Source organism: Athalia rosae, chromosome 7 (genome assembly GCF_917208135.1).
Source record: "Athalia rosae chromosome 7, iyAthRosa1.1, whole genome shotgun sequence".
Taxonomy (NCBI): domain Eukaryota; kingdom Metazoa; phylum Arthropoda; class Insecta; order Hymenoptera; family Athaliidae; genus Athalia; species Athalia rosae.
The window spans coordinates 2,149,295-2,170,823 of record NC_064032.1 but is presented as its reverse complement, the minus strand read 5'-3'; the positions used below and the strand labels follow the sequence as shown (position 1 = coordinate 2,170,823).

Below are 21,529 nucleotides of genomic sequence, written 5' to 3'. Positions count from 1 at the left end.
GAGACGGAGAGAGAGGAGTGATGTAGTGGAGGCTTCGCAGGGTCGCTCAAGGGCCACTGCGGGCACTCGATCACCTGGTCGATAAGTGGCGGCGATGCCGAGTCCGTGTGGTTATATCGGCTACGTAGCTACCGCCACCGGTATCGCGGGTAAACGGGGGTGGGAGCCGGCCGAGAGGATCGTGGGCCGAACGGACGATTTCACACGGCAAAAGCCCCCCGCAGACGTAGCTAGACTGTCGCTCAAACGTGATCAGGTAATGGGGTCGAATCACGTCGAAGGGTCCGTCATACCCGGAGCTCACACGAGTACCTCTACGTACGTACATCGGTCGTAGGTCGTAGGTGGGACGAAAACGGGGCAGAAAGGGCATCGAGAAGCGTCGCGGTGGCACCCCGAAACCGGAACCCAATTCCGTTCCAGTATCTTCCCCGTCTCGTTCTCTTTCCCCCCCCTCCGCCCACGAGTATGCGCTCGCTAATGGTCAAACACCGGGTGTGATCTCAGCGTAATTATTATTGACAATGTACAGACGACGTACATGTAGATCGCTACGGACACGGATAGACAAATAAGTGAGCGAGCCGTAGAATGGGGACCGCGAAACGGTGACCGTTCCCGTTCGAATATTAAACGTCTCTTTGATCGGGCGGACCAAAATTATCCAATGATATAAAATCGGTAGGGACATCTGTTTTTTTTTCCGTCGATTTAAAAGGTCGGCATCAGCCGGATCCTTTGAACGAAATTCCGACGTGAGTGTGAAAAAAAAAAAAAATAATAAAATAAAAATTGAAATAAATCTGTCCCAATCCCGGGGGGACTTGGTTTTCGACGCCTGGGGGCGCGTTCGTGATGTAGACGACGGAGGAATAGTTCGCTGATCAAAGTAGGAAAGGCCGGATAATCGCCGTGGGTGAAATTTTCGGAGTACGAGAACCGAGGTGCGAAGGAGAGGGGGGGGGAGGGGGACACGGGGTGATTTCGTTCGGTCTGGTTATAAAAAGGGCGCGATGGCGCGGCTGACGACTAACGTTGGGCGGGATGGTACCGCCGCGACTAACGCGACCGACTACCACGTTCTCCTCCTTGTCTTTATTCGTTGAAATGCGGGCGTCATCGCTACCACGCCGTTTCTGCATCCCGGCTCGCCTTCGTCGGAATAACTGATCAAAGAAGAACGAACGAACGAACGCCGCCGCCGAAGAGATCCACCCCTCGCGGAACGACACCCTCTCAACCTTCCCTCTCCGTTTCTTTTCCCCCTGTTCCCTTTTTTTTTTTTTTTTTGACTCTCGATGCGGGAGGCGGAGGAGCCGCGGGAGGACGGGGGTCGGATTGATTCGAGCGGTTCATTTCCCTCGAATACCTAAAAACCCGAGGATCATATTCCGCGCCAAGGGACTTCCTCTGCTCCACCTCTATGCAACGGCGCGGGGCTATACGTTGTTAGGTGGTTAGTTACCTCGCACACATGTATACATACATAGATTGCACATGCACCTACACGCCTAGGTTTATATGTAACGTAGGTAGGTAGCGGCCAACCCAGTCTGGTAGACCGCAGTGCAGCCGGCTGCATACAATACAGACACAATTTCAGTTTCCTCGTATCGGCTAAACCCCCTGGAGAATTGGTATAAACCGAACCCCACCTTTACCCCCATGTATTCGCAATCAATTTGTCTCGGTCTTAAGTTTCCGAGAAATAATTTCAAATAATAAACCAGACTTTCAGACGTTGGCTTACCCTGTCGCGAACAAGATTCTATTCGAATTATGGCGGACGTAGACCAGGGAACCAGCTGCTAAGGTGGTCAATTCGAATCAACGAGCCGCCGATTGCGTCGGGCACATTTCGAGCCGTACGCTTTACCACAGCTCGCGATCAAATCCAGCTCCAGATATATCAATCACTCATGAGAATGGGGTATTGTCCCCGAACGCGTTCACGGGGAACGATGGGAGTGAATCGGTGAATTCGCGAGGGAGGGGGCGTGCAGAGACGCCTCGGTCGACCCGGTCTTCGTTAGGCCCGGGAATATCTCCCGATTATCCATATTCTGTAACGCTTTGACGATTGGACGAAAATCGCGATTCGCATAGGTGATTCTTCGCCGGATAACTGCGCCTCTCCACACTTCTCTGTTCTTTTCTCATACCGATCGATTCTCATCTACCGCAAAATACACCGAGTTTGCGTACAGCTACGGGTAACGCAAATTCTGTATAATAATAATTTCCGCCCTTTTCTTTGTATCGTCACGTTTTGCGCCCCGAGAAGATTTCCTCCATCCAAAGTTATCGCGTTGCTCTCGCTGCTGCGGGAGAGCAACGGATTCTATAATTGGACGTATCGTATCGTATCGATACGCGGTCACATTATAATATTTATAGACTGCAGATTATCGCGAAACAATCGGCGCGGCGTAACCGCGGATTGTTTCATGAACAACGGTAAATTCTGTAATACCTTTATCCGTCCTGTTCGCGTTGATTAAAAAAAAAAAAAAATAAAAAACATTCGGACTAACGACAAATAGAAAATTAACGAAAATCTAAATTCGCCTTCTCCTCGAAGAAAATGAGCGAAACGTGTATTACTTTCGAAGACTCGAATTCCCCCCCCAGTCACCTATTTTCCCCGCCCGTTATCCACTCGTGTGTGTATATTGAAGTTGTATAGAAATTTCCTTAATCATCGGATAGTTACGGTAGAGCGGGTCTCTGAAAGCTTGCGAGAGAACTCAGCTCGTAAGGGTGACGAGTGCGAACCCTCGACTGTCTAGTCGCACGGCGTGGTAATTGTAGTGGTCGTTTATAGTTGAACGATCCTCGGAGGCGATGGGGGCGGAGGGTAGGAAATGCTTCACTTTGTAGCCTCCGCATTACGCGACACACGCGCCCGCTCTGTTTACACGTACGTACGACACGCGGTAAAACAGACAGACAGACAGACGGACAGACAGATAGCAGACAGACGGAAACACGTTGATGTATAGACGTGACACTTTCCATAATGCTTGATTCCTTCGGGAAGATACGTACGTACGTAATTCAGTCGGAGTTGTACCGCAAAGGTGGGATCCTCCGAGAGCGATAACGTGGGGCGAAAATTCTTTTTTTTTTCACAAATGAAAAATCGAACGTTACGAAGCGTAATGGAGGGAGGAAGAAAAAAAAAAAAAAATAGGTAACGAAGAACAGAAGAAATTATACGATGCGATTGCACAATTAAACTTGATCGGTCAAAGGGTAAAAAGTGGACGTTATACATCATAACTCGAGACCGGCGATGGGATTACGATCCGATAACTGAACGAGTACGTATAATTCTAAGCAATTAGTCGAGTAAACCGTAATAACGTACAAAGGGTCTTTGAGAGGAGCTAGATAAGAAAAACTGGAACGAGATCGAACGTCGAGAAAAACTAAGAAATCGGAAAGTCTCGAGTGGCGATTCATCCGTTGAAATGGACTTGGAAAAATAGATGCGCTGGAGAATGAGGATAAAAGAGTACGAAAAAAGTATACGGTAATAAGAGGAGCTGCGAAGGAGAGGGAGAGGGACAAAGGACGCGTAAAGATATACGGATAACATCTAGCGGCGCGCAATTAGAATACGATTTTGCGAATTGGGAGAAAAGCAACGGTGAATTTGCAACGAGAGGGGGCGGGGGGCGAAGGAGAGTAGCCCCTGGTACCGTGAGGTGGGAACGTACCTAATCGTTTCCAGCTAAATAATTTTGAGATTGCATAATCGCGCGGGTCGGAAACTTCACAGGGTTTCCTGTGAACAACGTGACGATTTTCCGCCCCCCCTTCCCCACCCTCTCAACACAACCAGCCAGCTAGCTCGGTTCACCTAGGTGTGCAGCAAACCTTGAGCCACCTAAGCTCTCGACATCCTCTCCGTATCAAACCGGCGGTATACATATATTCATGCATACGCGGACATATATACGTACCGCGAGATACCACGTCGTGTTCCAGACGCCGTGAGGTTTCCCCTTCGGTATTCCTGGGGTGTCGAATATTCGTACCTCAACTCCCAACCGTGAATCCCGTGGATCCAAATCCAGCTGTAGATCTCGAGGAGGTGTCAACACGGCTGTTGAACCCTGAAATTTGATACCGGAAGAGATGAGTATACGGATAGAATCGACGAACGGATATTCGGTAATAATCCGTGGGAATCTTGTGATTCGTTTAACGATTAATGATTGATTAAAAAATAATCTAATAATATTAAATCTCTACGGATTCGCAGTGAGGCGAATTCAATTATCCGCAAACGTAGATTAATATTTGTGGAGAAAACCAGGTATAAGAATTGTAAAAATCACGTCTAATTATTTTCACGTATTATTTTTTTGTCCTTCGCAGATTCAAGTCTACGGATTCAACGCCGAACTTTATCACAACATGAGCGAGGCGCAGCACAAAAGTCAAGGACTGGTCGCCATTTCGCTGATGGTTCAGGTGAGAGCTTTGATCGTTTTCGATTTTTGGATCGAGAAAACGACGTGCCTTTTTCAAAGATTTTAGTCTGTTCCTAATTTCGAACAGACCTTTAAAGGTGATCGGAAAATATTTCAACTTCTATGAAAACTCGACGCGGAAGATTAAAATATTTTCAAAGAAAAGCGAATACCCCATTACCGAAAACGAATTATTTCACAAAACCAAATCCACATTAGATTCGAATTTTTTACTTTTTATCCCGTACGTCAGTTGGCTGCGAACTCATCCGTAATTTTGCATAAATTTCAAGTAGAAAATTTGCCCCTTCGATTCCGGGTGTTGAATTTATTCGATTTTCGAGCGTTAGGAAGTCGGCCAGACATACGTAGCCGCGTCGCCGGTAGTTTTTAACACAATTTGCCACAAGATTACCAACCCGCGCGCGAACGTTCGTTCGGATTCGACTTTGGCTCTGGTGGGTCCCCGAGTCTGGCTACAGAATTTTCGCGAAGAACGAACTGTGAGACCGAGAAATGCTTGGAAGCCAACGTTCGATGTGGTCTTCGTTTCTCCGGAACCCACCGGTAATCCAAACGATTCGATCAAATTCGCGCAAAAAAAAAATAATGAAACACTGCCAAAACGTTATAAGGGAAGAAGAAAAAAAGAAAAAAAAATCGCTTCCGCTCGACGCGGTTCTCGGTTGCGAATGACGAAGAGAAGAAATAAATTTCCAGCCGTCGAAAAAAATTGAATCAAAGAAAATTTAGGCACAAAATAATTTCGTGGGTTTGGGTGACTTCTGCGCCGGACTATCCCTCGGGAATAACTACGCGAGGGTATTAGCGACATATCCCGAAGTGGTGAGACACGGAGTAGTTGCGTCGGCGAGCAGGAAACAGGAAACAGGAAGCACTAGCTTTCTCGCTCCTTAGGGTTTAATCTGCAGTTCCGAGGTTCACGTCTAAATTGACAATTACGAGGGCAGTTTAACGCTCCGGGCAGGTCTTTGCCTCCGCTTAGTACTTCGTAGTCGGTTGCCAGAGCTGCTGTTCAGCATCATCCTCAACACAAACCCCCCCCCCCCCCCCCCCCCATTTTCGACCTGTAAGATTTCCAGGTGTTCCCGAAGCGTATAAGCTTATGCAAATTACACGTTTTCCCGTAGAAACGAGACGGTCGATTCCGCGGTATGCCGAAACACATGGCTCCGATTCGTCCGCCGTACACGAATCCCACGGGAGGGGAAAAAAAAAAATCAGGCGACTCGTCAGGCATCGAAGTTTCCAAAAAACGCGTCCCCTCCCCCCTCCTGCGTTTGATAACTCGAAAGTAGATAAAACGTTGCGGCGTCCGCGGTATAATCCGAGCTCGAAAATACATCACGGCGTCGTTCCCCGTGTCTCACCCTTATGGGGTTAGCGCAGATAAGAGCGAGTTACAAGTTCGCGTCAACGTGGTACAACAACCGGCAAACTTGACGCGTCGAGGGGATATATCGTCGACTGGGCTCATATTTCATACCTTCAACGATTCAAGTTTTCACTATTTGCTTAGGTAATCGCGGTTCAACCAAATCTCCTTGTACCGGGCCGATTGAAAGAAAAACGGAAAAAAAAAACAAAACAAACAGACAGAGAAAAAATTGCAGGGGCAAATTTTTTCGGGGGGGTGTTCAACCCCTGGAAAAGTTGGGTCCTGCAGGTGCCGGTTGACGCGGATGAGTAGCGAGTGTTAAGCGACGTCTAATCCTCTCAGTCGTTCCCCAAAGTCGGTGGGGTCTTGGGTAGGATGAGAGGACTCCGACTCCGACTCCGACTCCGACTCCGACTCCGACGACGAGGAGGACGAGGAGGACGAGGACGACCGGTAGTAGCACCTCGTCTTTCTTATACCGCTCTTAATATTCATAAGGCGAAACTTGCGGGGCTTAATTCGCGAGGGATTGGCGTCTCGAGGTGAGGAGAATGCGGAGGTTGGTTCGTCGGAAGGTTACCCCGCGCGAAAGAGACGCCGCGAGCTTACCCCCCCCCCCCCCCCCCTTTCCCTCGACTACGGGGGTTGGTTTCGCAAGGGGAAATGGTTTTAAGTGTTTTCAAGAGTCCCGAAGCTACGCGGGCGCGGTTATTAACGCCACGCAGCTCATCGCTCTGTCACTTAACGCCTTCGTCGTCGGCACCGCAGCTGAGAGTGAGTGAGTAAGTGCGGCCAACAAGGAGCCCCCATAGAATTCAACTCTCGCACGAGCTTTTCTCGCGAGTTTTCTGCAGATTTGCCGCGATACGTCACGCGGACGAGGCGCAGCGAGGTGAGGCGAGTCGAGTCGAGTCGAGGCCCCGTGGGCTATAATCTGTCTGAATTACGAGCGCCGTCCCGTGCAACCCCCTGTGAAAACGGGGTGAAAACCAGGGGGGAGGGAGAAGGTGGGGCGGTAGTGACGCCGATCCGTTCATTAAACAAAAATCTCTTCCCGACCCCCGTGCCGCAGTTTCGTGACCGTCGGTGAGGGACAAGATAAAAGGGGCGGGGGATGGGGTGGGATCGGAGGGATGATCATGAAGGATCGCTTCGCGCGGACCTCCCCAAGAGCCAATTTTTTCATTTTCAAATCACTTCGGGTCGCACGGGATGATGAGTTCGTAAATAACGATTCCGAAGAAAATTCGAAAAACGGGGGATATAATCATCCCCTTCCATCACCGTTTCATTCGATTCTCTCTAGCTTACCGAATCTTTTTTACCTTTCCCTTCTTCTTCTTCTCTTTTTTTTCAATTTTTTTTTTTTTCTCAACGTTTCTCTAATAGACAAGTACACGGTAAATTTAATTTAATTTCTTTTCTCTCTTTGTTTGTTTTTTTGCAGTTGGGAGACACGCCTAATCCAGAACTAAGAATATTGACGAGCACCTTCAACAAGGTTATTTACAGAGGTGAGTTTGAAGTGCAGCTCGCAACAGAGAATGGCGAATCGGAGAGGAGGAGTGACGAGCGGAGAAAATAAAAAAAAAAAAAAGAGAAAATAGGAAATAAAATAGTAGGGCAAAAAATTGACGCCGTGAAAGCGTAACGTAAAGTAGCGTGTACGGTAGCGCGTCTAATTCCCTAAAAACCCCTCTCGTTCCGTAGCGTTATTCTTGGCGCGAATAAGGAAACGCGCGTGACGATGCGGCGCCAGGCATTCCGTGCAAGCCTCTTGCACCTTACTTTTCCACCGTCTGTGACACACACGTCGTTACGCGACTTGCGCTCTACCGTACCGCTTCTACATCTACAACGCGGCGGAGTGAGTTAGAGTTTGAAGAGATGAAAGCGTAGAGTCGGTTGGTTGCAATTAGCGGGCATCAAAAAGGTGTACAACCCAGAAGCGGTAACTACCTACCTACCCTACCTGTCGTATATCCCGCGTACCCGTGGGGGTGGAGTCGGGACGGGGTAAGGGAAGGGGATAGAAGCTTCGCGGAGATTCACTGGAAGGTATCTTGTCCCCGTATACGACGTACGTTAGCGATACCGTGAATGCGCCACGTCGCCTATCACGCGCCAGTTATCTCGCAAAGCTTTACCTTACCGTGACGACGACGCCGCGACGACGAGGAGGAGGACAACGACGGCGATGATGACGGGAAAAATTGAGAGGAGAGAGAGCAGCAGGGAAACGAGGCCGACGAAAGAAGAATGCGGAAGAAGTAGAGAAGAAGAAGAAGAAGAAGAAGAAGAAGAAGGAGGAGAAAATTCTTCACCGGCAGAAACCCCGAAGCGCCTCAAGCTCGCGCGGTAACTGCATCATATACAGTTTCCACCGCCGACCTCCTCCCCCCCCAAACCTCCGCAACCCGCGCGGTACAACGGGCAAGGATAAAAAATATCTACCGGGGGAAAGAGAGAAAAAAAAAAACGGAGAAAAATCTAAAAATCAACGTGAAAAAAAACAACGCGAGTAAACAGGTGGAGAGGGAGGAGAGGGGGACGCGATAATAATGGATTATTCGCGTACGAAATTTCTGCTTTTTTTTTTTATAATACTTTTTCACACCTTCAGAAAATTCTGATCATCGGCGACGGTGTGAAATGTTGAAGAGATAAACGAATAAATCACATCCGAATAATATGAAGTGCGAATCAACGAAACTTATTACATGTACGTAAAAAATCTATGTACGTATTTATATACGATCAAGAGTTTTCTAGACGCGTGAAATTTATCAGACTTCAAGTAAATGCTTTTCATTAATCACGCGACGCACGGGTTCTCTACTAGCTCTTCCCTTTCACCGTATATTTTTCCCTACCGTCCCTCTCCCTCTCCCGCTCCCTCTCCCCCTCTTCCTTTTCCTTTTCCTTCCATATAGTCAACGCGCCATTTCGTCTACACACACGACGAGCAGGTGGGTGTAGGTGGGTACTTCACCATGAAGAGAACGTAGAGAACGTTGATATTTTTCTGTCTCGTCTCTTCCGCGTTATTATTTGTCATTTTTGCGACCCACCCCCTCGCATCTTCGGGGGGTAGGGGTGGGGGTGAGCGAACGGGGGTGGTCGGGTGTCGTCCCGGCATCGGGTACGAGGCGACGTTAAGAAAGAGTCCTGGATCCGAGTACGGGTGTACCGGGGGTATGCGGGGGGGGGAGGGGATACCGTGCCATACCTCAGCGGAGGATCAACCCTCCGCGACGTCGACTACGTAGTAAAGAAAATCAGGACGACGACGGCGAAGCGGGGCGAGAGTCGGAGTTAAAGTTTCCATGCAGGAATCATGGACAGGGGTGACGGAAGCGTCACCGGTACAGAGAAAATTTTCGCACATAATACCCCACGGTAATAAATAAAAATGAACCATCACGCGTCCTAGCGCACACAGTGAGAAAGACACGAATACCTCCGGATATGGAAAAAGGAACGGCGATGATGATAACAATGATAATAATAAACGAAAATAACGATAATAATATCAACGGTGAGAATAAGGAGACGAAGGAATGACGAGGGGAGTGAGGAGGAGGGCCCCACTTTCTGCTCTCAACGTTCTGAATGGAGAGCTAAGAATCTCTACCTTCTTTCCGCCCCCCCCTCACCCCGTGCCCGGGTATCATTCGTCCTTAATGTCAACCAGTCTCAATACGAGAAATGTCCCGGAGCCGTCTACACGCACCGCCGTACATATGTACGTGAAATTTCTAGATTCGTTGAAACGTTCCACCCCCGCCCCTCGGAAAATATGGAGCGAATTTTGGTCGGGGTACGTCGAGGGGCGAGCCGAGGAAAGGCACTCAACTATAGAGAAAAAGATATCTTAGACTATAGAGGCGGCCCGCGAAAAGGAGATACCCCGCCACCCTATACAGCTTTTTGGTCCTGCAGGGCGCCCCTAAGTGGTACCAAAAACAAGTTGTGAAAAATTGCTGCGTTGCCCCTCGCGTCCCCCACCCCACCACCCCACCCCCCTCCGGGGTACCACTCTGTCGCTAAGAGAAGCCGTTGAATGATGGGTTTTTCATTCGTACCGGAATGAAAACAAAAATGAACAAAAAATGGATTTACCTTTTCTCCCCACGTAACTATGAATAGGAGAATAGAATATTTTTCATATTCCCGAGCCCCCGGGAACGCCGGAACATACGACCCTGTTCCGATCGGAATTATTATGTAAAGTTGAATCAATAAATGGGGTTGAATTTTCGTGGGCATTGTGCGGACGGGCAACTCTGATATTCGGTGTGTGTATAGCGCGCGGAGTTGACACGTTGGTACATGGAGGAGCTACTAGAATGGAAGAGGGAAGAGAGGCTGAGCTATTACATTAATTCGCATCTCTGCGGGCACGTGAAACGACAATGGGACACTTAGATTCCTGATGTCATTCCCGCAGCAGCCCATTGTCTCGTGATTTATACGTACGGCTAGCCGGTGCCCGCTGCCCGCCACCGCGTTAACAACGTATTGATTGAAACACACGCTCAAACTATACCTCGTACACACCACCTCCTCCTCCTCCTCCTCCTCCTCCTCCTCTCCCGCCCCCCCATTTTCCGTCCCACTCCTTATTCGTTCTTATATTTCCGATTCTCCATTGTCTACCGCACGGATATCTATGTACGCGTCGCGAAGTCTGTCTGATTTCCAAAATTCATTGCGACGCAACTAGACGAATTTGGAAGTCCTTCAACAGCTCCATCTTTTCGCATGATCCTCTATTTTTTTTTTGTTTTTTTTCCAACAGGGGACAAAGCCCAGGTTCGTCATTTGTCGTTGAGATCGCTTCTCCCCGACACGAACGGTTACATGACCTACGAAGGTAGCACAACGCACCCGGGATGCTGGGAAACGGCCGTTTGGTTGATACTGAACAAACCGATCTACATAACGGCGCAGGAGGTAATTAAATCGATGATTTGTCGATGATGTGTTTGAAAAAATAGTTACGATATCAACGACGATTGAAAAATTCTGACGAATAATCGTTTCCATTTTTTTTTTTGTTTTTCCCCACCCACCCCCGCCCCTCTGCGATTCCCGCGAAGATCTACGTACTGAGAAAACTGATGCAAGGTCCGGACGGCACGCCTAAAGCACCCCTGGGTAACAACGCGAGACCACTTCAGGGACTACATCACAGAACGATCAGGACGAACATAGATTTTCGCAAGGTGAGTAAAAATTAATTAGAAGAAAAAAATTCTCACCCTTCAATCTCGGTACATTTTGCACCCGCGTTTCATCCACTCGCGAATTAATTAATTAATCTTCATCAGATTTACCACCACGCAAATTAGCATATTTCATGTAGAACAAAAGGGTCGGTAGTAAAAGAGATACTCGAGCTGGCAGAGTTGACGAGTCAACACTTTTTAATATTCCTGATCGAGTCGCTTCATTTTTTTTCATGCATCGCAATTTTTTCGATATCGATTTCTCCTTTTTTCTCTCTCTCTCTCTCTCAATGTCAATCGTTCTTTTTTCATTCTATTTTTTTTTTTCTTTTCATTTTCATTTTCTGTTTCTAGCGACCGGACGCAAAGTGCCCGTCGATGGCGAAGGACATGCACTACAGAGGTAAAGCCCCGCTCCTTAATTTAACCGTAAAATATTCGACCGCGGTAACACGCCGGTGCTTTTCAATAAGATTTTTAAAAAGATGACTTCTTCTTTCCAGCCAACACGTGGCGGGACGACAGTTCTTTATCGCACAACGTCGTATAATGAAATAATTTGAAAGGAAAGAAAAAAAAAAACATTATAATAAATCACACACACACACACCCCAATAAAATGGTCAAACTCGAAACACAACCACGACGACTTGTCTCTCCGAAATACGAATTACGCAAGTTATGGTAAAATTTGAAAGAATTGAAAAAAAAATAAACATAAATTAAATTAAATTCAAAAAATTATCAGATAAACTTTAAAATCGACGCGGAATAAATTAATTTCAATTTGTCTAACGAAATAAGATAAAGGAGATATTTTTTAAAAAACGGCAACGACGATCGTACATTAGAAAAGAAAAAAAAAATGTTATGAGCACGAATACCAAAAAGGATGGGATCTTTGTTAGATCCTAACGGGTCGAAAATTCTCACTAACGAAAAAACTCTTTTGATTCATTTCTATCCAAATTTTATAATTAAATCATTACCGAAATTTTAAAAAAGTTATTCAGATTCACCTTTTGTCTGTCACCAGAATGCCAGTTATTAGATTATTTTAATTCTTTCGTTCTTCTTTTTCTAGTGGTAGAAACGAGTCAGGGAGTGAATAATTCGCACTTGGATTTGTATGTGAAAAACCTCCAATCGCGTTTCAGAAAAAATAATAAAAAATTGCGCTAAAATTTCCCAACGGACGTAGGTCACGGTAAGTTTTTCTCGGATAAGAGAAAGTAAAGCGGGGAGTAGGTTTTCAGGGTAGATAAATAAACAAGTATAAAAGAATGAAAAATTGAAAAAAAAAAAAGTGCAACGTACAGCTGAATGAATAAAAATTTCAACGCTAAACCGAACGTACGCGGAGTTATGAATCTACTAAAATTATACTATGTACCATATGAAGAGATGCGAAAAGAAAACGATCAAATGAAATCCGTGACGAATTTTTGTCAATTAATTTTTTAGCCAAAAAAAAAAAATAAAGAAATGACACATAACTATAAAGAGAGAAAGAAAAAGAAACGAAAATAATAATATTAATAATAGTAATACTAATAAAATAAATTGAATTGAATAAATAAAACAATGAATAAATGAAAAATTAGATTTGGAAAGAGAAAAAACGTGGATAAAAAAATATTAAAAAACGAAGATAAAAAAAAAATAAATAGAGTAAAACTATTGTGACATCTCCACACAACGAGTACGACTATGCATACATACATACATACCAATGTATATATATGTATGAATGAACAAAAAAAATTACAATAGAGAAAAAACCGCGCAAATGTAGCGTAAAACGAGGTGGAAATGTGGTGAATTTTGTGGCCGGAAAAGGGCCCATAGTTATAGGCATGTACTATATAGGGTTCACCGAAGATATTATGATGCTTTTGTATATATACGTAACATATGTATAGGTATATAAATAAATACTATACTATAAATAATATGAAAAGAAAATGGAAAAAAAAAAACTAGGCGTACAATAGCGAGGATGTATAGAGAGTTGTATAAAAAAAAAAATATATATATATATATATAACAATAATGATAATGATACTAACAATAATGATAACAATAACGATGACCTATATAATAACTATAATACAATATAAGGAACAAACAAAGGAGAAAATAAAATGAAACGAAATAATAAAAGAAAATAAAACTAAAAATGAAAAGACGAAGAGTATAACGAGGAAAAAGGAAGAACAGAGAGCAGAACAATTGTAACGAATAACTACGGTTAATGAACAATGATGATAATAATAAACATAATAATGTTATATTGTAAAATTTTCAAACTTGTTTTCGGTCTGAATAATTTAATATCCAATTTCCCGATGCCCGCAACCGGCTGTATTGTACGAGCATATAACTGTGCCCGCCAATCCCAACTATGTACATGGGGACGGAACGTGGCACGGTGTCGGTCAAACGCGCATGGCGAATCAATGTAACTCGCACACCTACGCACTGGTGCAAGGTTAAATGGTTAGGAAAATTGATGAAAAATAGCCCCGTCGTGGGCCGCTAGTTTTTTGCACGATGCTTTTCTGGGCTAATTAAATTTCAAGGTATCGACCGCGTGGTGTGCGCTAACCCGTAACGCAACGTTCGCCCGTCACTCCTATTTATCCGTAGGTACGTACGTACGTAGTTCTATCCTCCGGACGAGTACCTATAGAGGAGTTGATAACCGGACCGCGGACCGCTGTACCCGGGTGTAGCCGTACCAGTCGGTATGCGACGTTTAAATTTCCATCAAGAATCCATTACACAACTGCAGCAAAACAAGGGATAGAACGTCGACGGGGGTCCACACCGGAAAACGAGGGGTGGAACGGAAACGTGGGGGGGGTTTTAAAGTCCCAGAAAAAAGTACCGCGCAACGGGGTAATTGCACCGTATAGTGTTAAAAGTTTCACCGTACCGCGAAGCACGGAATCAACTGCGAACCTTCCCAACTATCTTCGCAACCCTCCAACCTCCGACCCCGCGCAACACCCGTACCGCTGCAAAATCACCTCGTCCTCGAACCGCCCCATATTCTTTTTTATCCGCTTCTTTTTTTTTCATAATAAGCAGTAAAGCAATTTTTATAAACATCGTAACCGTAAAAGAAGACTATACGCGTAATGAAAAGCTCGCCGTTGGCAAGTTGTAAATTATTTTCATGCAATACTTTTTTTTTTTTACCCCCCGTCTGTTTTTTTTTTTTTTTTCTTTTACCACGCCACTCTTTCACTTTTGTCAGTATAGAATTGAAACGAGGTAGAGAATGAGCCGCGAGATATACCGGTAGCAAAAAAAAATTCAGGGTAGGTGGTAAGTTCAAGGAGATGAAAAAAAAAAAAAAAAAAAAAGGAAAGTAAAGGAAAAGAAAAAAAACGCCAGTCGGGTATGGGAGTAAAGAGAGGATGAAGAATATGTGCTTACGAAGCTGAAATCAACTCTACTTTGGAGAACGAGAGAAGAAGGAGCGACCGCTGTACATATATACCTAGATACGAAGAGTACGACGAACGGACCAGACCGAGCGAGCTGCCCTCGAGTCGAGGGGCGAGCGCTCGCACTTCACTATGGAAATTAGGGACTCGATTTTAAACTCGACCAGCCTGCCCCCAGCTAACCCCGAATATCCGGACAACCCCAGCCAACGACCATACGCGGCGATCTTCAGCCGTATCAGACTCTCCGGAAAATAACCCGCGGGACAATTTTCCTTCCGAAAGTGTGGTGCGGCGTCGTGCAAAAATATCGAGCATATCCAGACGCGAAATTTATGCATCCTCTGTACAGGGTGAGTATTTTCAAAGTCCGAGAATGGAATGAGCTCGATTCGGTGAACTGTCGTTGATTTTTCTCGGGTGCGTTGACTCGCCGGTAAAACCAGACAAGAGGCTCCCTCCCAATTTCGGACTTTGGAATGACTCGCCCCGTACGGTTATACATTCGCGACGGTTACGGTTGACCATTCGATCCTCATTCACCTTCGATATGTAGAAAGAAACTTGGAAAGCTATTAATACAGTCGTATAGACGTAGCACATAAATTTGATAAGCGCGTGTTATCGGTCGATATAAAATAATAACGATTCTTCACAGCACGTACAACCGTATAGTACAACGAAGTTATTCGCTTAATCTTCGCATCATACCTCGATAGAACGGAATAGAATACCAAGACAGCCAGACGCGTGTGTCTCACGGTCGCGTATAAGAGATCGGATGATGGGACATGAAAGAAAAAAAAAGAAAAAAAGAAAAACTAAAAAAAGTAGGAAGGGGAGAGGAACGGGTGGGACGGGAGAGAGGAGATTGATAATAAAAGTATTACGAGGTCTTCTAATCTTCCGGTTATAATGGTGGCCATAATTCCCTCGGGAGGAGGTGTTGGGTAAGGGGAGGACGTTCGGGAGCAACGTTCACACCGAGTTATTTAAGGTAAGTGTACGACTTACTTTAACCCGGGAGCCTCGACGACGACGACGACGACGAAGACGACGACTACCAGCTATCGGGACTCTAAATGATCCGTACCTACGCTCTCCTCCCTCCCTCCCTCAACAATCGCTCTATATACACGCGATGCTGATAACTTTTTACGCCAACTCCTTCCACGTGGATGAAATCAACTTACGTTACTTTCACCAGTCACCTAGGACACACCTCTCTCTCTCTCGTTTTTCTACATATTCCTTTTTTTTTCTCTCATCGCGAGGGGAAGAAAGCAAAAAGAAAAAAAAAAACAACAAAGTACAACACGAGCGAAAGAAATGTACGCGAAAATTGACGGAGAATGATATAATTGAATTCAAGAATGTATAATAAAGACGATGTAATACATTAATAAATAAACGGCGCAAGAAGTCGTTCGAACGGAGTCCTTGCACGGGAGCGTGAGAATTTTCAAGAGGGTGTTTACTCGATCGCGTCTGTATTGGTCCGCGGGTGTGCAGAGACTGTGTACTATAAAATAAACGTATATATACACGCGTATATACCTAACGCAGACGTTTGAAATCCCCAAGGAGTAAACTTCGAGGTAGATTCAATAGAATTAGAATATTTCTGGTTATTTAGATGGGAGGATGCTGCCCACAGCGATGGCAGTTGGCTGCCTGCCTGCCAGCTTTCAGCCCCTGATATGCTCTTCTACAGTATTGCGATATTATTATTTTGTTTTGTTGATACGGAATATGCTCTCCTTAACACGGTTATGCAAATTATACATTGCGCACCACCCCCAAACCCCACCCACCCCCACCCCCGCACCTTCGATGCTACCGCCCTTCAACCCCGTTCCACGTCGCCATTTCCAACCGCCCGCGGCATCTCGACGGAGAGAAATACTTACTTATGTACGTCGTATGGATTTCAAATATCCTTACCGGTGCGCAACGAGAGCGGAGATAGAACGAAGAGTGAAAAATTGGAAATCGAATTTCGCGAATCCAGAGTAATAAAATCGGCCGATGCTAATTTGGCTAATTTATCTCGGTATCAATTAAAGAGCGCGAACGGTTGAGTCTCGAATCGATGCGTGGACGGGAAACGTATGTGGTGGAAAAAACGAGGGCGGTGTCAATTAGAGGGCGAATTGCGGGTGATTCCCGGATTTATATCTTCGTATTTCGTATAAATTGTTGAAAATAATGGGCGAAAGAAGCGACGGCGGTAACGGAAGCGGGACATCTTTATTTTATTTTATTTATTTTGTTTGTTTTATTTTTTTTTTTTCTCTCCACCCTCCCAGCGGCTCCCTATTTACGGCTTTCTGATTGTCCAAACACTCAAAGCTACCGCGAACAATGTGGAGACATTTCGTGAGGCGCTCTTATATACCCAGCGACAGTTGGGAAACTGCGGGGTGGTCTCCAGTTTCTGTTACCGCGCGAGGGTCGTGACTCGCTTACTTTCGGAATGCTCTCGACCATTACGCCCAACCCCGACACATCCCGGCTTCCCACCCCTCCCCGTTCGCCCGATTTTCCACTTTTCCTCGCCCCCGCCTCCGCCGGCCCCGACCTGATCGTTACACATTGCCAATTCGTCGCATTGATATTCACAAGCAGTCGTCCCCCGCGCGTCTTCATTTTCACTCTTTCGCTTCGAAACAACGGCGAAAAAAAAAATATTCCAGTTCGAGCTACGAGCGCGGAGTGGCCGCGCGAATTATTTGACAATCGTCTCGTTGCAACGCGAGATGCGAGGTGGACGTCGAGACGAAGGCGAGCGAGCGACGAGCGGACGAGGACTCGAGGGAATGCAACGTAAACTTCAAAGCGAACGTTGTCGAGTCGTCTCGATTGTCAGATTCGTCTTCTACTCCGCGTGCGGCGTTGACTTATTTTTTTGCACAAACTGCATCGAAAATTCGGTTTGAGAGAAACGTGAAAAAAAAAAATAATGCAACGCTCGTTCGTTTTTCGAATTAAAATAAGTCGAAAATTGAACTTTCGAAGCGTAAGTGTCGCAAATTAATTTCGCATTATTATTCCAAACGATTTAAACTACGTTTTTTCTTTTCACACCCCCGCCATTAAATATACACGTCCGCACATCGGGAATCGCGAGATACAAGGGGCGCGCAAAAAGGGGTGTGCAAAATATTGGGGAGTGCCAAGTTTTTCCTCATCTCCTTTACCCCCCTTCGGATCTCGCGGGGCTTTCGAGAGGCGAAAGAGGCTTCTTCTTATTGGGCTTTTTGGGTATTGTGCGAGTTGAGCTGATTCGACGCTATTATATCTGTAGCTATTCGCCTCGAACACCCCTAGCGTGAATGAAAACGATTTCGAATGCCAATATTTTCACAAGCGAATATCAAAAAAGTTATATTTTCTACCCGAGCAGCAACGCCACTCGCTACGGTGGGAAAGATACAACAACTTTTCCGCAGCCAAAATTTTTCACCCTCAATCGGGAAATCATCGATGATTTGCTTTTTTTTTTTTTTTCCTTCTGCTTTTGCTCCGTACGACGATGTGATACGGCGCGCAGTTTCTTTAACTATTTTCTCATTTTATTTATCTCATTTATATTTTCTTTCCGAAAGTATTATCGAGATCCTCTAGGTATACGTGCCACGAAATCTGTTGGAAGCTTATCACTAGCGGGCAATGTTCTCCCAACTCGTGAGCCAACAAAGCGTAACTTTTTCACCCTGACTGAGCTCTCTGTTGAGGAGAAGAGCTTCTTCCCTCTCTCCGAGTATTTTTGCTCGCTGCATTGGTAAATACAAAGGAAAGATTCTCACATTTCTCTACCCTTATGGAATCCCGAGACCGACTCACCCACCCCCCACACACCCCCCCCTCCCTTTTTCCCGTCCTTAGACGCGGTACATTATTTTCAACACTGAAAATATACAGCAATGAAAAGAACGTAATACCTCGAATTCCCACCGCGGAATTATAAGTATAACGAGCGGTGCGGTTTCGTCGCGAGGGTCAGGGAGGTGAACGGAGGGGGGAGGGGGTGAAGGTTCTCGTTTATATCAAGATGTAATAAATAACGTACTGGCGATTAACTGCCGATATTTAAGTAATGGAAATTTAATGCCATTCGGTTGGTAGTCATAAATAACTGGAGTGATAAGACCGAGGCGATAGGGTGAGGGGTGGCGTAGGGTGGCGAGGAGGAGCAGCGGTAGGTAGCAATGAGCGGAATGGAGAGGAGGAGGAATGAGCGGGGAAACTCGAGTTCCGAGTTCAAAGTCGAAGTCGAAGTCGAAATCGAAATCGAAATCAACGTGGAGACTTTACCACCGGGTATAAGGTGATCCGTTGAATGAAGTATTCGAATGGGAGGTTCGCAGGGTGGGAGGAACCGACGCTCCAAAACTAAGACCGTCTAAGATAACTTGAATAAAATATATATACCTATATAAGCAAACATCGACTTCTCTAAGTGAAAATCAATAGGTCGTTATTATCTACATTTTCCTCCTACACGAGCCCCGCCGCCCGTCCAGTACTCTACGATCTATTTATTTCGTTACCCATCCTATACAATGCACACTCAACCTACGGTATACGTAATAGAGGGTAAATTTTTATCAACATTTTCGCCCTCCTACTTTCACCCCGAATCTTCTTCCATCGAATATATTCCGCTGACAATAAGAGTCGGGAAACATTATAAATTACCAGAAACGATTCGACCGAGGACGAGGATAACAGCCTTCGCTACGAGGGTGGGTTAATTTTTTGGAACGCGTTGGTCGGCGTCGAGGATGGGGCAGAAAAGCGTTTCGGAAAATGTTGAGGGGATTGGAGAGAGGGGGTTGCGCCGGTCTTCGGGTGTTACAAAGGTTTAAATAAAAGCTTTCGCTACTCGAGTCTATAATCTCCTTCCTTCCGCAGCGGTATAACATCCCTTAAGAGACAAGGTCCGTTCTCGTTTCATAATTCAAATAGCGGTGTTCATAATTCAAAAATTTCAGCAGAGAGCCGGATGTATACCCTCGACCGACCCTCCCCCTTCCTCCCTCGGCGCGTCCGTTCAACCAACCTTAAACCACCCACCGTGCCGCCAGATCTGCCGCCCCTCTCCGAATTCCCTCCCGCGAAAGCTCGCCGGAAATTTATGCATTTTTTAAACTACCCTCACCGAATAAAGGAGGAGTTGACCTGTACGGGGTGTCTCGGAACTGAATGCGAAAATTCGAAGGAGGGTAGGAGCCGAATAGATCCGCGTGTATTACACGTGCTTTTCGAAGCACCGTTTCCAAAATATGACCGGTTGGAAATATGCGCTTTGCGCCGGAATTCCGCGACACCCGGTGCATTCATAAATGTAAATACGGTTGTCCACTTTGCGTACCGTCGAGAAAGTGCGGAACGGATGGCGAGTGCTGAGAAAGTGGCGGTTGCACCGAAATATGAAATATTGGAAAGCTTTAAAAAGCGTATTGTGGAGACGAACGACGTCCGGAAAGGCAGCGGTAGAGGTGCGCCGCGAAAGATGTTGAAAATTTTTAGGGAGAATTTCAGGGGGTGAGCACACCGTTGCTACATTCGTTGATTATTTAAGTATTGTATTATTTACCGAATAAATATTGAAACGTGAACATGGGGACGGGAGATGACTGAACGCGGGAATGAGATTTCTTTCCCCATTTCCCTCTCGCCCCTTTCATCGCTGCATTTTTGGTTCCGAGGAGTTAAATTATTTAAAATCTACAGCTATCTTCCACGCAGGTATTACACTCTCGCAAACGAAAAGAATTGAAAAAAGAAACCGAAGGGCTGATGATAAAAAAAATATATCGGACGGAAATGTCGACCGGTAATTTTTTTTTACTTCAATTTGAAGTCGAATTTGATCGGGCTCGAACTTTTTCGCACGTGAGACAGGTGGGTGTGTATCGAAAAAATTTCATTACTCTTTTCGTACGCCGTCCATTTATATACTCCGACGCCCGGGTTGTACATTACATACGAGATGTACATACTTTCGCGGTTATAGACGAGGCTCTGGAGCGACTTAATACCAGAGAAAGCTTGAAGCTCAGATTTCAAATACGGTGGCTAATCCTCCCATTGATATCGCGAAGGGATGCAGATAGGGGTACGTAGTCTAATTACTTCGGTAGTCTTGGGTATCTTAATACAAAACCTCTTAACTCGTTCGAAGGACCGAGAAAAAAAAAAAGCGAAAAAGAAAAAAAAAAAAACTATTACGATAATATGTGCAAAGCTCTGGACTGACGCCGTTCCCTTTTTTTTTCCTATTTTATCTCCCGATCGTACGGAGCGAAATGGAAAAAAACTTGACATTTTTTTTTTTCGGAGGAAATAAAATCGGTAGCGACCACGAGAGCGCTTTACCTCATAAATAATTACTGTATTTACACTCGTTATCGACGACCGCGTTATCGACGTCCGTCTATTTCGGTAGAGAAACAAGTAGAAAGAAAAACGAAACTACGAAAAAATTGACAGGTGAACGGAGCGAAGCGTGGAGGCACACGCGCAAAAATAAGCTCAACGCCTAAGGCTACGGCCGTTCGCGATGTCCTGGACAATCGTCCTCGTATATCGATGGACACTTGGTCGCGCCGTGCGACCGGGTGGCGAAGTTTTCCGAACAAACAAACTCTTTATTTCTCGTAACGAGTAGACGACTGGAGGGCTTTTCGAGCCCGCATTTGTCGCCGCACTCCGCGTTTCCACGAGACGTTCAATTATCCACGGGGGTTTACGTAATATCCGCGCGAGTATACCGTATGACAGATATTGTTCTCAAGAAAATAGTGTAACACCGATGCGGTAACTCGGCTGGCCGGCCAGTAGGACGTCCGACCAAAGAGAGCGGTTAGTTCTAGACAAAGGGTGGGGGCGCGCCACCCCCCCCCAACGTCACCGGCGACAGCGGTAGGACTTCGTTTTTGACAATGAGCCTTGCAA

General features: G+C 45.7%; 1 protein-coding gene across 2 annotated transcripts in view; it reads left to right on the top strand.

Moving 5' to 3' along the window:
- The window catches only part of LOC105689264 (carbonic anhydrase-related protein 10), a 63,480-nt gene extending 51,073 nt beyond the window's left edge, over nt 1-12,407 (top strand). Inside the window, exons 6-11 of one of the 2 annotated variants that reach the window (XM_048657837.1) lie at nt 4,387-4,482; nt 7,328-7,394; nt 10,682-10,836; nt 10,983-11,108; nt 11,466-11,514; nt 11,597-12,407. In XM_048657837.1, coding sequence (XP_048513794.1) covers nt 4,387-4,482; nt 7,328-7,394; nt 10,682-10,836; nt 10,983-11,108; nt 11,466-11,514; nt 11,597-11,661 — 558 coding nt within the window. In that variant the 3' untranslated portion in view covers nt 11,662-12,407. The remainder of the gene's footprint in view (nt 1-4,386; nt 4,483-7,327; nt 7,395-10,681; nt 10,837-10,982; nt 11,109-11,465; nt 11,515-11,596) is intronic. The other variant, XM_048657838.1, reaches the window with a different exon arrangement.
- The last annotated feature ends 9,122 nt before the right edge of the window (nt 12,408-21,529 follow it).